The following is a 22,902-nucleotide window of genomic DNA, read 5'->3' as shown; positions in this document are numbered from 1 at the left end:
GTGGTAAATAACAATTAGTATTGTAATATTTTTTTCAGCTAGACCTGTGGAGTTGGATAAATAATTATTTTATTTGTTTGCAGTAGTTTTAAATTTTTAATATTCTATATTTTATACTTTTCTAGACTGTTAGCTGACCCAAATACTTTATGAAACCATAAAGTACAATTTGCCGATTTCTACTTTACAATATATATACCGTGTTTTCCCCGAAATATGACCTGTCCCGAAACTAACCCCTTGCCACATTTTTCGCGTGGGCAAAAATATAAGTCCACTCCTGAAAATAAACCCTCTGGACAACCTGCCCTCTCTGGCCAAGGCAGAGCACCACTCACCGACCTAGCGGTATCCCGAAGGCACCAAGCCGCAGGAGCCGGGAGGGAGGCACTCACGTTGCTTGCCGCCTTTGGGATACCGCTAGGTTGGGGAGTGGCGTTCTGCCTGCCAGAGGGGGGAGTTGCTGGGCGGCTGCCCCCTTATGAGCAGACTCCGCTCGCCGCCGCCACAACTCTGAGCATAACTTCCAAACTCCAAGCATCAGCTGCTCTAGGAGTGCTCTCTATGGTGGACCGGCTCTTGGAAGACTGTCCGGAAGACTCTCTGTCCGGAAGACTCTGTGTCCAGCAGCCGGCCCACCATAGAGAGCACTCCTAGAGAGGCCAATGCTGGAAGACTCGGCAGCCGATTTTTGGAGTTTGGAAGTTACGCTCGGAGCGTGGCGGAGGCGAGTGGCGGCAGTGCCCTGGGAGAGCTGCGCAAGGGCTTGGTGAAGCTGGGGGCAGAACAGGTACTTACGTGATCCCCTCTCCAGCTGGGAAGAGCTCCTTGCACTGACCTAGGGAGTATCCCAAATGTGCCAAGCTGCGGGAGCTGGGGAGCAGGCAGAGAGCCATGTGGCTTGGTGCCTTAGTGATACCCCCTAGGTCAGTGAATGGCGCTCTGCTCGGCTGGAGAGGGGATTTGCTGCTCATGAGCATGGTTACCTCATGGCTGCTTCGCCCCTGAGGCTGTGCCCGGCTCTTCGGGAGCTCGCTTGCAAGGGAGCAGCCGCCTAGAAACCCCAAAACAATTAGCCCTCCCTGATAATAAGCCCAAGGCCATATTTCATGGGGCAAAAGAAAATAAGACCCTGTCGTATTTTCTGGGAAGCACGGTAGATTGTCTTTAATATTAAAAGAACACTACTTTCTCTTATTCAGGTCATGTTGATGTGGAGATATAGAAGTTGTTAACCAACCCATTTGAAGAGTACTAAGCTGGGGAACACGGTGGCGCAGTGACTAAGATGTTGAGGTTGTCGATCAGAATGGTCAGCAGTTGGGCGGTTTGAATCTCTAGAGCCATGTAACAGAGTAAGCTCCCGTTACTTGTCCCAGCTTCTGCCAACCTAGCAGTTCGAAAGCACATAAAAATACAAGTAAAAAAATAGGAACCACCTTTGGTGGGAAGGTAACAGCATTCTGTGTGCTTTCGACATTTAAACATGCTGGCCACATGACCATGGAGACATTACTTTGGACAGCGCTGGCTTCATCTTTTAAACATAGTTGAGCGCTGACCCCTCGAGTAAGGAATGATAAAGGGGAACCTTTATCTTTACCTTAAGCTGGGGAAAATGAGTTAGTTCACCCTTGGGATGAACAGGGATGAACAATGGGAAAGCAAAGATGTTTATAGAAGTTGAGAGCTACAAGGTGGGAAATCCTAGGAATCTCATTGGCTTGAGATTTGGGGAAGGCTAGGCAGGTCACTGTCAGTGCACCTGAGGTGAGTTCTCTGGTTAGGCAAAATGTGCTTTACAGGAGGGCAGAAGGACTGGGAATGTCCATTGTTATAAAGGAAGATGGAATGTTGAGGTCATCAGCTGATACAGGATGGAAGCTTGGAGTTGCTCTATCTTCAGTTTCCTTCTTAGGACTCTCCTAAGGAGGCTTCTCTTCTTTGGTTTAGATGAGATTGCCAGGGGTGGCTAGGTGGATGGGTGTTCTGGGGAAGGAAGGGTCAATGTCAATCTTTTAGGCAAAAAGATAAACAGAATTTGACAGAGAGGAAAGGGTGCAACCTCAATTTTGTTTGCTTGGTTCAGAGTTTATACATAAGAAATTATGTCTACATTAACATGTAGTATCATAAACATACCGTATATACTCGAGTATAAGCCGACCCGAATATAAGCCGAGGCACCTAATTTTACCCCAAAAAGCTGGAAAAGTTATTGACTCGAGTATAAGCCTAGGGTGGGAAATGCAGCAGCTACCGGTAAATTTCAAAAATAAAAATAGATACCAATATGTTTTTGAATAAATAAATATTATTTATTTATAAATAAATAACTAGCTCTGTAAGTGGAAAGAGGGTCAATAAAAACAATATGGTATCAACAATAACTTTAAATGTACAAAAACCTTAGCTCATTCAGCAACCAAGCTAAAACATAAGAATTAAAATCCTTCAAAACTGGATTCCTCCTCATCATCTGTATGTCCAAACAGAGCTTCAGCATTAGCTAGTGTGAGGTTATCAGCATAGACATTGTCATCATCACTGAGTTCGCAGTCATCACCATCAGAGCTGTCGTTCTCATACAAAGCGCTGTCTTCACTGCCATCCATAGCATTACTAATGCCACATTTCTTGAAGGCGTGTCGCACCATGTCCTCCGGAATCTCTCTCCCATGCATCACGAAACCCACTTTGCTATCAATTCTATGTCGGGCTTCATCAGATTTCCACCTTTTGTCAGTCGGGCTTGACCAGTTGACATCCATTCATGCCACATCTTTCTCACACGGTCTTTAAAAGGTTTATTTAAACACACATCTAGCGGTTGCAATACAGATGTAAGCCCACCTGGAATAACGGCCAAAGTAACTTGAGAAGATTTTGCCATTTTTTTTATGTCATCAGATGTGTGGGCTCTGAACATATCCCAAACTAGCAATGATGGTTTTTTCTTAAGGCTGCTCCTGGTCGTTCTTTCCAAATTTCTTCCAGCCATTTTTTTGTTCCGTCTTCATCCATCCAGCCTTTAATATGTGCGCGCACTGTAATTCGTGGTGGGAATTTGACCTTTTTAGGCAAGGTCTTTCTTTTAAAATAATGACAGGCCGCAGCTTAGTTCCATTAGCCAAACATGACAGAACAACTGTGAAATGGTTTTTTTTCATTTCCTGTGGTTCTGAGAAAAATAGTTTTGTCTCCCAAACTTGCCACAGTTCTGTTGCTTGGAAGATCAAAGGTCATAGGTGTTTCATCCATATTTCCAATATCTCCCAGGTCATAGTTATGGATCCTTCTTTGTTTTATGATGAATGAATGGAATGACATCACTTTTTCATCAAGGTCTTTTGGCAACTTCTGTGAAATCTTTGTTCTTTGCCGCAAACATAGGGAAACCTATTCATGAAGCGGGTACACCATCCTGCTGACGCAACAAATTTTTCAATGCCTGGTGCTTTAAATTTGTCATCTTGTGCCATTTGAAGGGCACGTAAGCGAATTCCCATGCGTGTTACACAGTAACCATTTTGACGACACTCCATAACCCATTCATACAATTCAGTCTCTAGAGCCCCATATGAAGTTGTTAAACCACGTTGAGCTTTTTTTGACTTTGGAATCTTTTCCAAGTCAGCTTTCTTTTTCCGCCATTCCCTCACTTGTTTTTCATCAACACAAAATTCCCTACTTGCAATACTGTTATTGCTTTCTTCTGCTCTTGACACAACCTTAAGTTTGAAACCAGCTTCGAATGACCTGCGTTTTTGTTTTGGTCGAGGATTACCGGTAGAAGTACTGGGATCCATTTCTAACAGGATAAAAAAAAAAAGACTTGTTCGGGGTACCGTATCTTTTGAGGCCTAATGCAGGCTGATATTATAGAAAGTGATGACATGACTGTTTGCATAGAGCAGCCTGATTGGAACCCCAAGGAATTTGTCTTAGGTGTACATAAATAAAATAAAATAAAATACATTCATCAAGAATCATAAGCTACAACACAGTGATAGTCTCTCTCTCTCTCTCTCTCTCTCTCTCTCTCTCTCACACACCACACACACACACACACACACACACACAAATACACACACACTCCTCCTCTGGATTCAATGGGTTTAGGAAATCTCCCACCCTCATACACTCCTTCTTTCTTTCTCTCTTCCCTCCTCTGGATTCAATGGATTTTTAGAAAATCCACACTCCTGTGTACACACTTCTTCTTTCTTTCTTTCTTTCTTCCCTCCTCTGGATTCAATGGGGTTTAGGAAATCTCCCACCCCTCATACACTCCTTCTTTCTTTCTCTCTTCCCTCTCTGGATTCAATGGGATTTTTAGAAAATCCACACTCCTGTGCACACCACTTCTTCTTTCTTTCTTTCTTTCTTCCCTCCTCTGGATTCAATGGGTTTAGGAAATCTCCCACCCTCATACACTCCTTCTTTCTTTCTCTCTTCCCTCCTCTGGATTCAATGGGATTTTTAGAAAATCCACACTCCTGTGCACACACTCCCTCTTTCTTTCTCTCTTCTTTATAGCTAAATTTGATACCATTAAAAATTAAATAGGATTAAAATCTGTGGTTTATAATTTACCAGTTGTGTCCACCCCACTCCTTTCACCAGCGTTAGCCCGCTGCACCAAGGGGGACACGTAAGAGGAAGGGGAAAATACAAGAGTGCACGCGGCAACCTCGACGTCTAAGTGGGCAAGTTCACAGCATGCGCGCCTGCACGTCTGAGACAGGGCATAAAAAGGGGAAAAAAGGCTGATTGGACCCAGCTCTGTTTGGGGCGCAGGCGTGGCGCGGCAGCAGTTTTTCAGGCTGCTCCCAGATGGGATTGTAAACCCCTTCTACACCCTGGCTCCTCCTCTTCCAGAGTTCAGGCTCTCTTTCTTTCTTTCTTTTTTTCTTTCTTTGAAAGAGAAGCCCAAATTAGCCAAAGGGGGGAAAGCGAGCGAGCAAGGGACCCCAGGAAACTAGACTCGCTTGGCTGGACTACGTACGCTCCTTGGCTTAGTTGCTTTCCACGCGCCTGTTAATATATTCAAGGAAACAAACCGCGGCAGTTTTCCCCAAGGGCAATGCCGAAGAGCAGAGCCCGGAGAAAAACCAAGGAAGTCACGGAGGGCATTTGCCACTTTCTCTAGAAGGTGATACGAGCTTCCCTTTCGAATGGGAAGGGACGGGGGGTTGGCTGGGCTCTTCCCAGCAGGAAAGGGGGTTGTTTGAAATATTGGGACCGGGGGAGGGGTTGGTTTTGTTTTGTTTTGAAAGGAAATCTCAACCTGTTACAATCGTCCTTCCCAAATGAGCCGAGGAGGACAGCGGTGAAAAGTTTTCTCCAACATTTAGGGGAAAGTCGCGAGCAGCATTGCCCTCACAACTGAGGGGAAAAAACCCGCCCTCTTCCCCTTCCAGGTTTTCTTTAAAAGCAGGCAGCGCTCCTTGGCCGCAGGGCTTCACAGGGACCCTTTCCCCCTGCCACTGCTTTGCTCGCTCGCTCGCTCGCTTTCCCCCCTTTGGCTAATACAATCCCCCTCCCTTCCCATCTGGGAGCAGCCTGAAAAAACTGCTGGCAGGTATGCGGTTCCTAGGTCAGCGGCCCCAAGGAAAGGAGAGGCTGAGCCACGGGAACGAAAAGAAAAAGGGAGGGGGAAAAAAACCCGCCCTCTTCCCCTTCCAGGTTTTCTTTAAAAGCAGGCAGCGCTCCTTGGCCGCAGGGCTTCACAGGGACCCTTTCCCCCTCCCACTGCTTCGCTCGGTCGCTCGCTCGCTTTCCCCCCTTTGGCTAATACAATCCCCCTCCCTTCCCATCTGGGAGCAGCCTGAAAAAACTGCTGGCAGGTATGCGGTTCCTAGGTCAGCGGCGCGTGGGATCAAACTAGGAAGAAACTGGAGGTGGGGGGGGAGCAGTTTGAGAGACTATGGAGAATATGGACTTCAGAGGCGGACCAGAAAGAGGTCCCGACAAAGATCCGAGGCTGAATTCGGCAGTGTTTATGGATCAGGGTCAGCCCCACCAGCTGGCGACAGGAGAGCAGAGAGGAGCGGAGGGAGCAGAAGCAGCCCCAGGGCTCCGCTGCCGCTCCCCGCATTTTCTGGACAGGGATCCCTTGGAGAGGGGATTCCTTCCTGCGAGACCCCGTCCACAAAATGCAGGGAGCGGCAGCGGAGCCCCGGGGCTGCTTCTGCTGCGTCCGCTGGACTGTGGGGCTTGGAAGGGGGCGGGAAGAGCGGCGGGGTGGCAGTGGCCGGCGGTGGCAGGCTGGTTCGCCTCCTCCTCCTCCAACAGGCAACAGCACTGCCGGATCCAGTTGTAGACTCGAGTATAAGCCGAGGCGGCTTTTTTCAGCCCAAAAAGTGGGCTGAAAAACTCGGCTTATACTCGAGTATATACGGTAATGCAGCACAAGGAGGAACTTAAAGCTGCAACCAAAGGGATGAAAAGTTCACATATACACACCTCTACTTGCTTTTATCACTTACTGACTGGCATCATTTAAAGAGAGTTAGGAAATCAAACCTGGATCCTATATGAGCACTTAACCAAACTGGGAAAGCTCCCAATGAAATGATTGACATTCATAGATGGATACGAGAAAAACTCAACATGTTAAGTCCAATGCCTCTGATAATCAGTGCAAAACTATTCATAGGCATTTCCTTAGCAGCAGATTTACCCCATTTAAATGGCAGCTTAGGGGTCCTGCTGTTTGCCTAGACTTCTCTGAATACATACTGCCAGTTACATTGTCTGCATTTTCAGAACTTTGACAGGTTCACAAGGGAGTTTGGAAATTAATTTTATTATTCTCTTAAAAATCCTCACGGATTTTTCCTTCTTCTGTTGCTTTGAGCAGCCCCTTCCTCCCCCCCCCTCTCTCTCTCGGAGCTGGCAGGCTGCCTCCGAAGCTGTCCAAGCTTAGCCCCTGCCCCTCCCCGGGCTGCTGCTTCACCTCGGCTGCTCGGGGCTTCTAAATTTGCATTGCGTGTTGTTTGGGGAGGAGATTACTAGAAGGAAAAGTCCAGAGAGAACTATGAGACTGAGAAAGTGGTAATTGCATAGAGAGAGAGGACCGTTCACAAAAAAATGTGTGTGTCATAGAAACACAGTGTATGTCTCACGTGGCTGATAACCTGGTCTCTATTGAATCCGAAAAAGTGTTAAGTCTCCTAATTAATTCTGTAGTGAAGTCTGTATTCGTGACCTCTTTGTTCTAGGATTGGCATCTTGAGGTCTCTAAGAGATGCATTAGGGAGCTGAACTGATTTTGGGATATTGCATTTCCCAGGTTTTTAAAAAAAGTTTTTGAAAGAGAAAGGCAGAGAGGACATTGACAGAAGAGCAGGTGCATGAAGCATGCAGTTACTGGGTCTTGTACTAGATTTTTTAGAGTAGCAAATAAGATGAAATTAGTATTGGAATCTGCTGCAATCGTGTTGCATCTGTAAGACTGGGAGACAGTATTGGTAACTGTTAGGACTGCTACTGCAGTTTTCATTGCTTCTACTGCAGAAGTGTACAGTTGATTTCCATTGAATTAAGCCAAAGGCTGCCCTGTACTTGCTTTCCTGAAGTGCATATTTCTCATAGACTCCCTTTCACAGCAGATCCACTCTCTTTATGTTGCAAACTAAGTCAGCTTTGTCTTCTTTAGTTTTGCAGTTAGCCAGAGCCCTTGAATCATACTCTGTTGGCTCTTGTGCCTTTGAAGGCAGCACATGTGGCTATGAAACGGACATCACCACTCTTCCGTGGATTTTGAATGAGAAAGGTAAGAAAAAGTTTTTTCTAGCATGTGTCTTACTTTGTGAGAAACTAATAATTGTTCGACTTAATTGAAATCCGGACTGATTATAAAGCTGCTCTGCTTCTTAATGTGAGGTTCTGAGGTATTTTTCCACGCATATTAATAGAACCGTTTCACCTAGTATCTTTTTTCCCCTACTGGCTTACTCTTCCTGATACCTGGGTAATTCCAAACAAAGCAAATAATACTGTAAAATTACTTTTATGACTAGCGTGGTTTTGAAATAGTTAAAATCTCTTGCTGCTCTGGAGTTTTATGGGGAATATTCCATTATTGCATATATTAGATTGTTAAGAAGAGAGGGGGGAACCATCAGCAGTTTCTGATCTTCTTTACAGCAATTAAAAGTCCAGCTGTGGAGGCTATGAGAAAGTAACCTGCAATAAGAAAGTGGATTTGGTATGGAATGGGATATTTGTTTTGCATATCTTAAACCCTACTAGTGTTATTCTTCATCCAATTCATTTTTCCATTTCAGACTAAGAATCAAAAGAAGGAGCGAGCATCTGCCCAGCATCGATCTCAGGAGGAATATGGCTCTGTGCCTCACTCCTCTGTGTTTCATCGAGGTCGCATTGGTAAGAATATACAGCAACTCATCCAAGATGTTCGGGGAGTGATGGAGCCTTTTTCTGCTACCAGCCTCAAGGTGAAATTATTAAATGCCATTCATGTGGTTCATGGAAATAATTGCTTTGCAGGTAGTGTTTGCTTAATAATCACAATTGGGACTGGAATGTCGATCATTGATATTGGGGTCATTTTCTAAATTCTATTTGAACAGTTGAAAATAATATTTCCAAAAGCAAATATTAATTATGTAGATTTACATGTTTATGGAAACAATCATGTTATACAAAACATTTTTACGCTTTATTCAAGTTATGATTGCATTTTATTATCAAAGCAGACTATAAAATGAGGTGGGGACAGCACTTAAAAGTGTGAGCGACTGTAATAGAAGAAGGAAAACAACTTGGCTAAATATTGTAACATCACAAAGGCAACTAGGCAAACCAATCTATTGTTCAGTCCATTTTTGCAATGCTATTTGCTTCTATTAATGAAGTAAAATTTAAATATGTTTTATCCTAGATTTTGTCCCCAAAGCACGCCAGGCAGTGGACTGGCCCTAGTCACAGTTGTGTCTTTTTTAGGTGCGGAAGAAGAATTCTTTGAAAGATTTTGTGACAAAATCTCTGGGTATGACTCATTTCCTGGTCTTCACAAAAAATCCCACCAGCATCAACCTTGTAAGTGACATATGTTTTGTTTTAAGAACCTATGACCCTGGTTGTCTGTACTAACTGGTCTAATTGGGCCTCTGTTCAATTATATATATTGGAGAGGATTTGGAGCGTCCCGTGGCGTTTTAAAAAAGTCCCAATTTTTTAATTTTTTTTTAATCAAGACCCCCCCTCCCCCGGTCAATGGTGTCCCTCTTTACCAATGTTAAAATCTGGTCACCTTACCTATATGGCCTTCTTTTCTCCCCACTTCAAGCCCTCTTAACCTGTTCTCCACTGTTGACAAACAGTCTCTGAATATACTCTGAGAAAAATGCTAAAAAAAGGAGTGCCTTAGGAGGGGGAACACTGCTGGAAGTATCAGAAAACATCAATCTAAACAAAAACAAAACAAAACACCCTGCATGACTTAGTCTCAGAAGAGTGTCTTCATTCTCTAATATTTACAAAACTTTATTAGCTGCACCTGGCATTGAACTACCTGCTAATAGGGGCACTGTGGAATACCAGACTGGACAGTGGTTAAATCCATTAAGAATCCATATCAAGCTTTTTCATTCTGAAATCATCATAAAATGCTTGTTGAAAACTTAACTGATTTAGGATAAGAATGTAGGTAATCATGTGTTTTAACACCCTCACAGACAATACTTTAACTGTCATATTTGTGTCCTGACAGAGAGGAAATCATGTTATTAGTGCAGCCTACTAATGATGTTTCTGCTATGGTTCTTTTTTTAAAAAAACTTTCCAAACCAAAATAAAGCAATGATTATCTAACTTACTGTAGAAAAAGAGGGATAAATAATTTTTTAAAGAATATTTTCCCAAGTATAGATTTACAATTTACAAAGCCACTATTATGAAAAGAAATACTTGATGCTATGTGCAAAAAAGAGCCTTTTAGATAAGGGAGTCAGATTTTTTTTTAAACTCCTAAATTCTTTGTTAGATGAGACAACTATGATATATTTACAGCAGTACATCACGCAAATTCTGAAATGAAAGTGTCTTTTTCCCCTATTCCAAGGTCAAACAAAATGGAAGTTTTACCAGATTTATGAAAAATAAAAAAGAATCATGTGAAATTTTTATTGATTTTGTATCCAAGCCAACAAGGGTGTTAGTTGTCACTCTTATTTATTTGCTTATCACAATATAGATTTAGACATCCATCTCAGCTCTAGGTGTTGTACTAATCCCAAAAACACAAATAATTGTTTGTAAAAGCAGATAACTTCAGGAAAAAACTGTTTAAACCTATTATAGATAAAGCTGTTATATAAAGGCTGCTACAAGATTTTTCCTAGGGCAGTTATTTTTGCCCAATTACCTTCTTGTGTTGTTTGTTAAATACTGATTCAAAATTCCTGACTCTAAAGATCGCATGAACTTACCCTAAAGCAACATCGTTTTCATCCTCCTCCTTCAAGCACGGAAACATTTTGAGAGACACTCAAGAAGCACAGTTCTTAATTTGGCAGTATATTTTCTGCAAGGAAATAAAAAATAACAGAATCTTAAGAATTCATACTACACCATATAAACATAACTTCACGTTGATTTGACTCAAGCCACGCAAACAAGAAATTAATTTCTCTCTGCCCTCCAAACTTAGTTTGGCAACTTTTTAGGTATTGGATGCTCTATGCTCCACTCTAAAAAAAAAATCATACAAACATTTGCAAAATCATCACATCCTGTTAAATGTCAATGATTTTGCTTGAAATTTCATTAGATGTAATGATGTAAGAATGTTGCCTTTTTAAAAGGTATAGATAGATTCTGTTTCTATGTATGTAAAAACTGCAGGAACTAGTCCAGGAAGTCTCCAGAAATTAATAGGGACTTGAACCAGTGGTGGGTTCCGGATCCCATTGCAACTGGTATGCAGCACACGTGTAGCACGCGCATAGCACGCACATGCATATTTACCACTCATGATGCTCCAGCTGCTCGCCGGAGCATGGCGCTGGCACCGTACGCTCCGTGAGCAAAAGCCCTGATTGGCTGAAATACAGGTAAGGAAGGCAGGTGGGCGGGTATGCCCTCCAGAGCACTGTACCAGAACGGTACCCGGTGCTCCCAACAGGTATCCCACACTGACTTGAACACGTCATTTGTAGTTCAAAACTGTCTGGTCTGGTCAATGACACATTTGTCAGCAGGAACAGTTATTCCCTGGGTGAAATATTATTGCTGCTCTTCAAATGTTAATCCTTTACCAAAGATTCAAGGCAATTAATCATCACAATTGAAAATAATATATAGAAATGTAGTATACAATAAATAGAATTAGTCTTGAAATCTCAGAAACTTAAAAAACTCAAAGCAACCACTTTAAATACATTGAGAAATCAATTATCTATAATTATACGGTTCTTCGGCAGAACCCCTCCTTCCCCTTCACAGCTCCAATGTGGCAATACTGAAGCTCCAAGATGGCTTCAGTCAAGTCAGCTTCAGGGTTGACACTTGCTCTCTTACACTTACATATAAAGCAAAAAGTAACTCTAACAGTGTGTGTATCTATGCAGACACAGAGGATATACAATAGTTTTAAAAGAACCTCACACTAAACCAGGCTATTTTGGAAAACCCATTTTATTTTGAGGTACTGAAACAGGATTTCTCTCCAACTGCAAAGCTGAATTGGTATCTTCACTAACCTTTTATGTGATGTCTATTATATAGACAGAAAAGCACACAGGCAGGAAAGTTTACATCACTCCTGAGTTGCAATCAGATTTATTTGTATCAGCAAAAGTGACTCATAACTAGAAAATTTGTAAATAGAAAATTTCATGAAGTCTATATCAGGAGCTTTTCTTGAGAGAAAAATATCATGGAGGAGTGAAATCTGATTGGAGAAGGTAACTTAAGAGATATCTAAGTGCCAAGCCATAAAAGCCTCTAATAGGTTAAAATCCACATTTTGAATTGAAAAGAAAATGATTTGATCAATGATCAGAACAATTAAGAGAATTAAACTACAAAATTATACAACAGTAATAAGAGCATAATAAGGTTATGTAGATTAAAAAAAACACTCTGGTTTCTCTTGAAATCATATAAATGTAAAAACTATAACCGAACATGTAACAAATTTAGAACAGGGACAAAACAATTTCATAAAATAGTAGTTTATAAAAAGGGAAGATTTATGCATTTGTAAAAGCTTTATAACAATTACTTTCATGCAATTGCTGCTAAAAATGGGTAATCAGACCTACTACACAATGATGCTTTTCTCCATTATCTCTGCTCACATTTTCTTGCAAAACAAATCTTTATTTTTAAAAAATCTTCCAAAAACTGTTGAAAACATTATTTTTTAGTTCACTTTTTAATGCGTAATTCCATAGTGGTCTCTTTCTCCAAAACAAATGGTTGTTTTATTATTTTAAATATTGTTTATCATTGCAAGAGTGGCTCTTCACTATTTTATTGCTTTATAATACTGTGTTCTTACAGTTGCTAAGGGCACCTTAGAAATATACCGAGCAATGGGTGGGACTTTTTAATGTACACTATACATTAGTAAAGTATTTCAATCACTATTCATTGAAGCATATCTTGAAAGAAGATGCAAAAGGTGGTGCCTTTTAAGAGCCGAGGTGGCGCAGTGGTTAGGGTGCAGTACTGCAAGCCACTTCAGCTGACTGTTATCTGCAGTTCAGCGGTTCTAATCTCACCAGCTCAAGGTTGATTCAGCCTTCCATCCTTCCAATGGGTGAAATGAGGACCCAGACTGTGGGGGCGATATGCTGACTCTGTAAACCGCTTAGACAGGGCTGAAAGCCTTATGAAGCGGACTCTAACTGCTATTGCTATTGCCTTAGTAGCAAGCATTGTAAAAATGTCTGGGTGTGATGCACCAGAGATCTGGGGTAAGATTATAGACACTTTAATATAAGTAAAGGCATTACAGAGACAGGAAGAAAATTAAAAAGAGAGACTTGGATGTTGCAGAGGTACAAAGTCAGAGAGACATACAGTTAATATTTTAACAGAGATCTATAAGGTGTTGAATAGCTGAGGAAGGAAACTCACATAGAAACAAATAGAATACATTAACTCCCTTCACACAATGCAGTGCAGTAGTATGTAGAGAGAGACAGTTTTGATAGATTGCAAAAATACAGATATTTTTTTCTAGCCTTGCCTAGTGTTTGGAGAGATGCCAAGCTTCTGAAGGGTCATCCCTGTACAACAGCTTCATAACTGCTCTAGAAAAAAAACAGGAAAACTTGCCAGCTGCTAACTCACAGAGAAACAGAAGGATGGCTGAGAGCCAGACTGCTAAATTGCTGAGTGACTGATGGTGCTGGAATGTGGAAATGTGATGGAGGTGTCTAGAATATTTGAATCTAGAACAAATTCAATTTCATTGAGTTCCGCATAAGGGTTGTGTTTGACCTCAGGGGGCCGGAGTGGGCATGGCCAGCTTGACATCACTCATGTAGGAGGTGCCTGTGGTGGTCCGAGCTCTCTGCCAGCGAAAACAGGCTCCTGAGTTCCATTTTTGGCTGTGAAAGCCTCCTGCAACGCTCTGCCAGCGAAAAGGGCTGCACGCTGCTCCTTTGCTGTTTCCAGGCCGACCCCATGGGCCAGTTGTAAGCACACCACAAACCAGATCTGGTCGGAAGCCTTTAGTTTGACCCCGCTGATCTAGAAGACAGAAGTAGTCCTTGACTTACAACCATTTATTTAGCAACCCTTCAAAGTTACAACAGCACTGAAAAAAGTGACTTACAACCAGTCTGCACATTTACAACCTTCGCAGCATCCCAATGGTGACGTGATCAAATTTGGGTGCTTGGAACACGTATTCACAATGGTTCGCGTCAGAGGTGGGCTGCTGCCAGTTCGGACTGGTTCAAGCGAACCAGTAGTTCTGACCACTGGCTGGGCCCGCCTACCTGCCCCAGTACTAGCCTGTCCTATTTATCTCACTCTCTGGCTTTGTTTCCCACCCACGAAGCCTAGCTGATTGCCACGCCTCACCTGCTCTATTCAACATGGCTGCCTGAGAAGATCTGTTGTGTGTTTGAAGCCGCACAAAAGCAAGCATGCTCACATGTATGTGCAGCACACCTCTGGCTCTAGTGTCCTGGAGTGATCACCATCACTGGAGGTTTATGACTGGGAGGCTATAAGGCTCCTACCTTAAGCAGGGGGTTGGACTAGATGACCTCTGAGGTCCCTTCCAGTCCTATGATTCTATGATTTGCAACTTTCTCAGTCGACGTCCGACAAGCAAAGTCAGCGGGGGAAGCCAGTTTTGCTTAAAGATGGCATGATTCACTTAACAATTGCAGTCATTCGCTTAACAATCACAGCACAAAACGTTGTAAAACCAGGCAGGACTCAATGAATGACTGCCTTGCTTAGCAATGGAAATTCTGATCCCAATTGTGGTTGCAACTCAAGGACTACCTGTAACAGCCTCTTAAAATATTGTGTGGGACAGCCTGGAAGGTAACTCAGTCATCATGGGACAGACAGAAAGCAGAAGAATTCAACTCTCAGCTGAAAGCTATATGCAACAAAGGAAAAATGGTGTACTGTCAGTCATAAGAGGTGACATTTACATCTAAGGAACTCGTCCTTCTGAAATCTCCAGAGAGAGAGGGAAAGCGAACTCCTATAGTAGGCTAACAAAATATTGAAGACACAGACCATGCAAGTGACAGCAGTTTAACATTTAAATAAGAGGGGAGTCAAACCAAAACTTGGATGTTACTTGAGGTTGATTCACCAAGCTTAGAAAATGTTCTATGTAAATTGACAGGTTTATAGAGAAACATCTGGGATATATGTTAAGCTTTAAGGCTTAAGGCTTTTTATATGAAAATATAGATGCTACCTGTCTGTCTACGAATAAATTCAACCTTTCAACACTGTGCCTATCCTATCTATGCCTTGAACTATAGCTTACTCTTACTTACTTACTCCTTGAACTATAGACTTTTGAAATCAGGCATAACAAAAGTTTATTTGGTAATGGATTAGCTGTTCCTAAACCAAAATCGAACTCTGAAGGTATTTAATCCTTAGTTTGCTCTATTTGCTTTTTATTTCTAATACAGATTCCGAAACCAGACTTGAAATGGTATCTTCTATCTCTTGCATTGCTAATTGAAACAACGCTTCTGAATATGCTTGCCTCTACTCCAATTAATAGCTATCTATATACTACTAAAGCTCTTGTGTCTGTCTGCTTTTAGCCTTCAATTGAGCAAAACTGGATGGTTCAGGGCAAGAATTATTGAACCAGTGTAATCCAGATCACTAACTTACATAATTCTGAGACAATGACATTTGTGAAAGTTGTTGCTGCTTCAGCTCCACTGCACTGCTACTGTTTAACACAGCTCCCACATTGACAAGCTCAATTTGCAGTCACATGATCCTCATTTTCGAAATTCCCTGATGGTTTCCCACAAATTGATAGGAAAGCCAGAAGGAACTGATATGATTGCCCATGCTCCTTCACTCCTTGCCACCTTCCGCACTTGGCAAAATCTTCTCACTCCCTCATAATCCAATTAATTTATAATAAATATGATGATCAGGAGAGTACACTCAACACTTGTCTTTCTGATATACGCCAGGAAATTTAAATTATATGCTTGCTTTTTTTTCTTTCAGTTCATTGCTGTTAGCCACTTTAACAAGTAGGTTGTTGCTGAACACATCTTGCATTGCATATAAAATGTTCTTGGTTTTAACTAGAGATGTATAGAACCTCCTGAGGAATGCTGGCAGCCTTAGCAAAACTTGGTTTGAGTGTTTGACATTCCTCTGATATTTCATCCAAGCAGCAGTCTCCCATTTGCTTTGAAATTTTGCCATCCGTGAAATTTTGCATGAAAGATAAAGTACTGGTTAATACTAATTGATATCATCATTCTTTTAAAAAATATTGAAGGTGATATAACTACAACAAAGCATCAGACAAAAGAAAATTCTGAGAGAGACAAAAACCTAGTAGTTGCTGTACATCCCTTAAGTCAAGGATTTATACAGGAAGAATGTCATCACATAGAGAAACATATTAATCTAAAACTGAACTAGGTTCAGTTCAAATTATTTTTTTCTATTAGTGATCTCCTGGAGTATACTCCAGCATGCAATAGATTAAACACATAGCATGCTGACAACCTTTGTTCATTATTAAATTAAGAGGGAGTTTAAGTATTTCCTCCTAAGGTACTAAATAATTTGATTCTCCTTTACACATTTTTAAAAAAAAAACACACACACACATCTCATTTTGCCATTGAATTTTTTTTTAAAATTCTGCTCTGGGAAATTCTGATTGTTCCTTTTTCATATCAAAAAGCTGGAATGAAAGCCGAAACATGGTATTTGTAGAAATTTCAGTCAAAATGGTTTCTTTTTTGCATGTTTTTCCAATGATCTTTCTTGCTGTCTTTTTCTCTCAAGAAAAAAAAATCATAATCTAGGACAGCGATGGCTAACCTTTTTGTTATTGGGTGCCAAAAATGTGAGTGCAAAGTGCGCCCCACATGTGCATGTGTGCACAACCCCCCCTGCTCCCCTCCCCCGCATGCCACACTGTTCATCTCGAAGCTGAGCTTGGTATTTCCTCGGGGTAGGCCGTTTTCGCCTTCCCCAAGCTCCAGGAAAGCCCCCAGAGCCCGAGGAGGTCAAAAATGGCCTCTCCAGAAGGCCAAAAATCAGCTGACCGGTGTGCGCATGCTCGCTGGAGCTGACAGCTCATCTGTCGGCAGTTATAGCTCCATGTGCCACAGGCGGCACATGTGCCATAGGTTTCCCATCATGGATCTAGGTTTTGTCAAAACTAGGGAAGCCAGTACATAACCTTCTCTGGAATGTTTGGATGCATCTCCCATAATCCCTAATTAAAAGTTGTGGCAATAGAAATTGGGAAACCCATATTTTTGGAAGGTATTTATGAAATAGTCAAGAAAAGGGCAAGCTCCTCCTTTCCAAATGTTTTGCATAATTCCTATTAGCACTTGCAATGAAAAAGATTTATGAATTGTGGTCCAAGAGAAACTGGAAGACATAGATTACATTTGAAACAAAGTGTTCCTAGTATTCTGAAAAAATATATGGACATAGTCACTAAAATTTGCAAAGCTTTTAGTAAAAAAAAAAAAAAAGGGAGGGGATTCAAAGGAAAGTACTACAGTAAACAGTATCTGTATAATGTCATCCCTATCTAATTTCTCCTCATGCAGCTTCTTATTGGCTATATTCGCATTTGACCTAATCTGATGATATCTTCAACATTTTCTTCAGTCACATGCTCTAACCTCTTCTCACACTTAGAAATCTTTTACATCTGTGTTTGTAGTGTGAAAAATTCAGGTATTTCATTACCGTCTATATACTGCAAAGCTATATTCATTTTTTTTTCCATCTTGTGAGCCTCTGATTCTTTTTTGCTTTCACATACCCTTTCTAGGATGTTCTCTTATTATTCCTCTTCTGTCAGTCAGCTTATATGGTGAGCCCGGAGGTAAGAAATTATCTTTCTTTTTAGAAAAGTATTCTGGAGTGCTAGTAATTTTAAGCTCTTCAAAAATAAAACATGATGTTCTGATGTTTAATGCATAATTTTATAAAACAGCTATAGTGTAGCTTGCCAGATATATGTTATTTGACGCAGTTTAATATGGATATGCCACATGTCATTTCTATAACTTTATTCACATTAATGATTTTTTTTTATAAGGAGTTTGCCAATTAACTGAAAAACAAGTTCCACAGGTCAGGGTAGATTTCATGATTTATATAAAAGTAACTTCATTAGTTACTCCCATCCAGTCAAAAGGTTGACTTTTCCAACTTCATAGAATTCTGCCTAATTAGTTATAACTGATTAATGAGAGTCAGTACCCAAAACATTCTAGTTTTAATTACTCAAGCTCTGAAATATAGTAAAGAAATATAGTAAATATAATAACACCATTACATCCAACTCTGATACACAAGAATTGTTTACATTCCTTTGCAATTGAGTGAAAAGATCAGATCTTAGTTTATGAAACTCACTGGATAAGTTTGAGCCAGATATTTCTCAGCCCAACCTATCTCACAGTCATATTTGGAGAAAATTAAGAGGGAGTATTATGCATGCTGCCATAAAGTATAAAATATTTGAAATGCCTCGAATGTGAAAGCTACTCAATGTTCCATATCTTTTCACTCTCAGCTGATTTCTTTCTTCACATCCAAATCAGACGTTTGTTTATATGATTTATGTAGTCACTCAGCTCAACTTTTGCAATGTATTAATGATAAAGTGCTTAGCGTATAAAACTTCCTTGCCACCTTATGTCTTAAATTCTCCCGAAAACGAATCCTGTTATTTTTGTGGGTATTTATATTTGGATGAAGGGCATCAGTTATGTTGTAATTTCCCTCACTTGTGAAAAACAAAGAATTGAGCATACAATATGGGGTATTTTGATTTATTTATTTATTTATTTATTTATTTATTTATTTATTTATTTATTTATTTATTTATTATTAGTAAAATTTATATGCCGCCCAATCCCGAAGGACTCCGGGCGGCTTACAAAGGAAAAAAAAGAGAGAGAAAAGAATAAGACAAAAAGACAGTATAAAACCACAAAAACCACATGCATTCATTCTACCGGGGCTGGACCTCAACAATGAGGTCAACAGCCCCAGGCCTGCCGGAACAGCCAGGTTTTTACAGCTTTCCTGAAGGCCATGAGGGTGGGTATGGTCCGGATCTCTGGGGGTAGCTGATTCCAGAGGGTCGGAGCAACCACAGAGAAGGCTCTCCTCCGGGGGCCCGCCAGCCGACACTGTCTGGCTGATGGCATCTGAAGGAGGCCCAATCTGTGGGATCTTACTGGCCGCTGGGAGGTAGGTGGCAGTAGGCGGTCTTGAAGGTACGCTGGCCCTAAGCCATGTGGGGCTTTAAAGGTAATAACCACCACCTTGAATTGCATCCGGAGACCAACTGGTAGCCAGTGCAGCTTGCGGAGGACAGGTGTAACGTGATTTATTTTAGTAAAGTGTTTTGAATCCATTTGATATCCTAGAATTAGACCGAATCTCATTAAGCTCATTCGGATGTAAAATGTATCTTATACTATTTGCATAAAAGGTTCATTGCAACAAAGAATAAAAACATGGAGTGTTATATTCAAATTATCTGTATGCATGCACGTATGCATATTTCCTGCATTAGCTTTCCCTACGTTAGCTTTCAAAACTTGTTTCTACCCAGAGGTTCTGGTAATACATGTTCCAGAGTAACTACTCAATTATGTAATTAGCTTGCTGCCTGGGATTTCCAGGAAATGTAGCCTTTACACACCTGGACAACAACAAATCGAAATGGCTTTTCTAGCAGATCCCATATTTCTACAACAAATCCCATTGCAGACTGTATATTTGCAAAGGCATGATTTTGGGTTTCACAGTTGGTGCTCCTATTAGATATTTTGGCGTTTATGAGTAATGTCCCATACAAAGTGCCAGTTTTTACCATGAAATTCATACTGGAAGGGAAAGGAAGAAGAGTGGAATCAACTAACTTTCAAATCTTCCATATATCTACCGTAGTGGCTTTTGTTCCTGAGCAATCAGTGGCAAACATAAAACCAAAAATCGCTCTTGCATGCTGCAAACAAATTTAATAAAGAATAAAGCATTTTCCTCTGCAGTAGCAAATGCTAACATTGTATTGTTAATGTCAAAGAAGTGGGGCTACAGGCATTCACTTATTAATCTGTTGATGCTGCTTCTATTTTTAATTGTAATTAAGCATAGTTTCTGTAAATGCCTCTTGGAGTCTTATGCATACAGCACTGTAAAAGAGACTCATTAGACGCTGCTCTCCCTAAAGCATTACACTCTTCCGACCCAATTGCATGAAAGCCAATTAGCAAAGATGTTGTTCCTCATGTTCAGGGGACTAAAACTATGATCTGAAAAGCAGGCATATAAATATTAATACCGTCAACTTGCTAGTCTGACATTTTCATAAATATGAAACAATAGATCTGACATCTTAGGCCAGGCAAACCTCTTTCATGCTCTTAAGATTGGTTGATAGATTGAGTTTAGGTCAAAATCCAACTAATAATGGCTATTAAGATTCTTGCTTTCAATTAACTTTAATGTTTAAAGAAATCTAGACATGCCGTGAATGAAGTTTGCCTGTACTATAATTTACAAAATAAAACAAATATTCCCACCCACTAGGACCCAAAGTGAAGCTATCACAATAATCTTTCAGTTATTAGACATTCTTGCCTTTTCCTCCTAAGGTGAAAAATCTAGCTGACATATTTGTTGTACGAGCACATTTGTGACTGCCTCATTTAATGACTGTTCACAGTTATGATAAAAAGTAACTTTATGTCTAATCCTCGGATATACAGTATGATCTTTGAAGGCCTGTAAAGCAAAATAAAGCTGAAGATAGATCATAAGGCACAGCTGTGGTTTCACTTAGCAACTGCTTTGCTTAACAACAAGAGTTGTGGTTACTAAGTGAGGACAACCTGTAAAGACAAAATTATTACTATGATAGCAAGCTATTACATCAATCTGTTTCTGAACTAAGATGAGCTAAAATGGTCACCAGAAATCAAGAAATGCAAAGGACACATCAGCTGCAAAGTTGACTAAGATCATTTATTTCTTCCTCATTCACTTCTACCTCACATGGCTGCTTGGAGCTTGTTCGTAAACCAGAAACCATCTTTAGCATAAACCAACACCCTGACTTTCTTGTACAGGTAATCCAAAAGGGAATGATTTGCTGAAGTGAATGCTGAAATCATGGGGGGATCTGGAATCAAGCTGTTGAGGGGGTTCAATAAACTCTTCTCCCAAAAGATTAGAAGCTGTCATCCGCTAGATGTCAATGGATGTTGGTAAATGTGATTCTATGTTAAATACTGCTTTATCTTACAAAGAATATTAAAATATATGTATTCTTTAAAAATATAATGAAGAATAGTCTCTTGCTGAGACATCTTCTCTACATTTTCTCCTTTCAGGGAACATGGAAGCCAATAATGATCAGATTCTTCAGATATTATCAGATTCCTTACCCACACTAAAGGAGCGCTGGAAGAGGACAGAAAGCTTTCTCCACAATGAAGCAGGATCAAAATTGGGACACCTGTAATTTTTTTTGTATTACAGTTGCCTTCATCCACTTCCATTTTTCCATTCCCATATTGTCATTTCTATAGCAATTTCAGGCACAAGGAAAGCTTTTCGGTGTGCCAAAGGAATATTATTTCAGTACCTCATTCTCTAATAAGAGGATGCTTTTAGTGTGGGCTTCAAAGAATTCTACCTGCTCCCGCTACAAGCACCAACTGGCTAATTTACAGAAATTGTTCTATAGGAAGAAAAAGAATTTTTAAAAAGCCCTAGATGGGATGGGAATGATTGTCTCCTGTGGTACTTTAAAAAAAATAGTGCTGTTCAGTTCTCCAGAAAGTAGAGCTTAGAAACATAAGATCACTGTGCAACTAGGACTTTAATATTTGCTTGTTTGTAAAAGCTGTTGGTTAAAAGAGCTGTAGGCCAAAACCCATCAAATTGAAATAATTAGTGTTTCACTGAGAGCAAAACTCATTACCCAATGCCTGAAGCCTATTTGAAAGAGAAGAGGGAGATTGTCTGTATAAATCTAGAATGAATGTTTCCATTTCCCACTGAGGGAGGAAAAATAAATGCTTTTCCAGCACTTTTTTGGAACTTCCATAGAATTACAGCTGAGAACTAAATCACAACCAAATAGTGAATTACCTCTAGTGGAATGGGTACATTGAACAGATCAAATCTCCCTTAATCCTATAGCTACTTCTTTTCTCAAGGATGAGTGGACGACTGAGTAGACTGAAGGGTGTCCTGGGTGCTGTGGAAAAGACAGTTGGGTGAGTGTACGGATATCATTGAATGTAATTCTTTCTCAGTCTTGCTTTTCATTTTGCTTATTGCCTGCCTGTCAATAGAATCAAAGTTCAATCAAGATGACTGATCTAGAAGACTATTATAGGAATCATATCAATATTGCTCCTATGGATGAGCACAATGAGACAAAAAAAAATCTCAGCCCATTCATGATTGGTTGGCACTAATTGATTGCAGATATGAGAATGCCCAGCTTTCCCTAGCTTTTATGTTTCTGGCCCACAAACAAATTAAATTTTTCCATATATAAAAACATGCTCCTACAATTTACCAATCTCAGAGAAACTCCCTAGACAAATTAAATAGGAAAACTAAGATCTATCCTGGGTACCAATTAAAGAGGCATAAAAGAAATGATTTAGAAGGATGAATTAAGCCAAGGTGTCAGCGGACTCAAGTTTTATATCAACTCTATTTATATATGCAGGATTGTTACATGCTAAATTCCTGACAGAAAAATCAGAGGCACAGAAGCCAGATGGTTGAAATAAACACCCATTTTCAAAGAAAACATGAGTATTTTCAGACACACAATTTTAAAAAAACTTAGTTTCTATTAGAAAAGCAACAAAATACAAGTAACCTGTTTAGAAATATATGGGCCCATGAACACATGTTCTTTAATACTGAATTGTTATAGCCAATTATATTCATTTAAAATAATCCTTTAAAACTACTGGCCACCTGGTAATTCTCTTTGCAAAAAATGATTTGGGATTATCAAAGCATTTATGAGATACCAAAAGATTGCATAAGAAAATACTTGTTTCATTTCATGGCTCTATTCACTTTTAATATCCCATGAACTGTCAATCAGTCACTTTTTTATTTTTATTTTTGAATTGCACAGACTGTATTTGTGGGTGA

General features: G+C 40.4%; 1 protein-coding gene across 2 annotated transcripts; it reads left to right on the top strand.

Moving 5' to 3' along the window:
* The first annotated feature begins 704 nt into the window (after positions 1–704).
* On the top strand, positions 705–22,477 carry LOC116506574 (suppressor of SWI4 1 homolog). 2 transcript variants are annotated; one of them, XM_032214387.1, is made up of 6 exons: positions 705–790; positions 7,664–7,780; positions 8,295–8,465; positions 8,974–9,069; positions 17,525–17,578; positions 21,108–22,477. In XM_032214387.1, the coding sequence occupies exons 2-6, from the start codon at positions 7,772–7,774 to the stop codon at positions 21,168–21,170; spliced, it is 393 nt and encodes a 130-aa protein (XP_032070278.1). In that variant the 5' UTR covers positions 705–790; positions 7,664–7,771; the 3' UTR covers positions 21,171–22,477. The 2 variants fall into 2 exon arrangements, with proteins under 2 accessions (XP_032070278.1, XP_032070280.1); XM_032214389.1 differs by lacking the exon at positions 17,525–17,578.
* Positions 22,478–22,902: the final 425 nt, after the last annotated feature.

Source organism: Thamnophis elegans, chromosome 3 (genome assembly GCF_009769535.1).
Source record: "Thamnophis elegans isolate rThaEle1 chromosome 3, rThaEle1.pri, whole genome shotgun sequence".
NCBI classification, from domain to species: Eukaryota; Metazoa; Chordata; class Lepidosauria; order Squamata; family Colubridae; genus Thamnophis; species Thamnophis elegans.
Note: the sequence above shows the minus strand (reverse complement) of the source record. Positions and strands in the feature narration are given on the sequence as shown.

Excerpts from the sequence above, each read along its gene's own strand:
- LOC116506574 (XM_032214387.1), top strand. Across the intron at positions 8,466-8,973 it reads TTTCTGCTACCAGCCTCAAG|GTGCGGAAGAAGAATTCTTT; the intron begins GTGAAATTATTA and ends TGTCTTTTTTAG. Across the intron at positions 9,070-17,524 it reads ATCCCACCAGCATCAACCTT|GATGTTCTCTTATTATTCCT; the intron begins GTAAGTGACATA and ends TACCCTTTCTAG.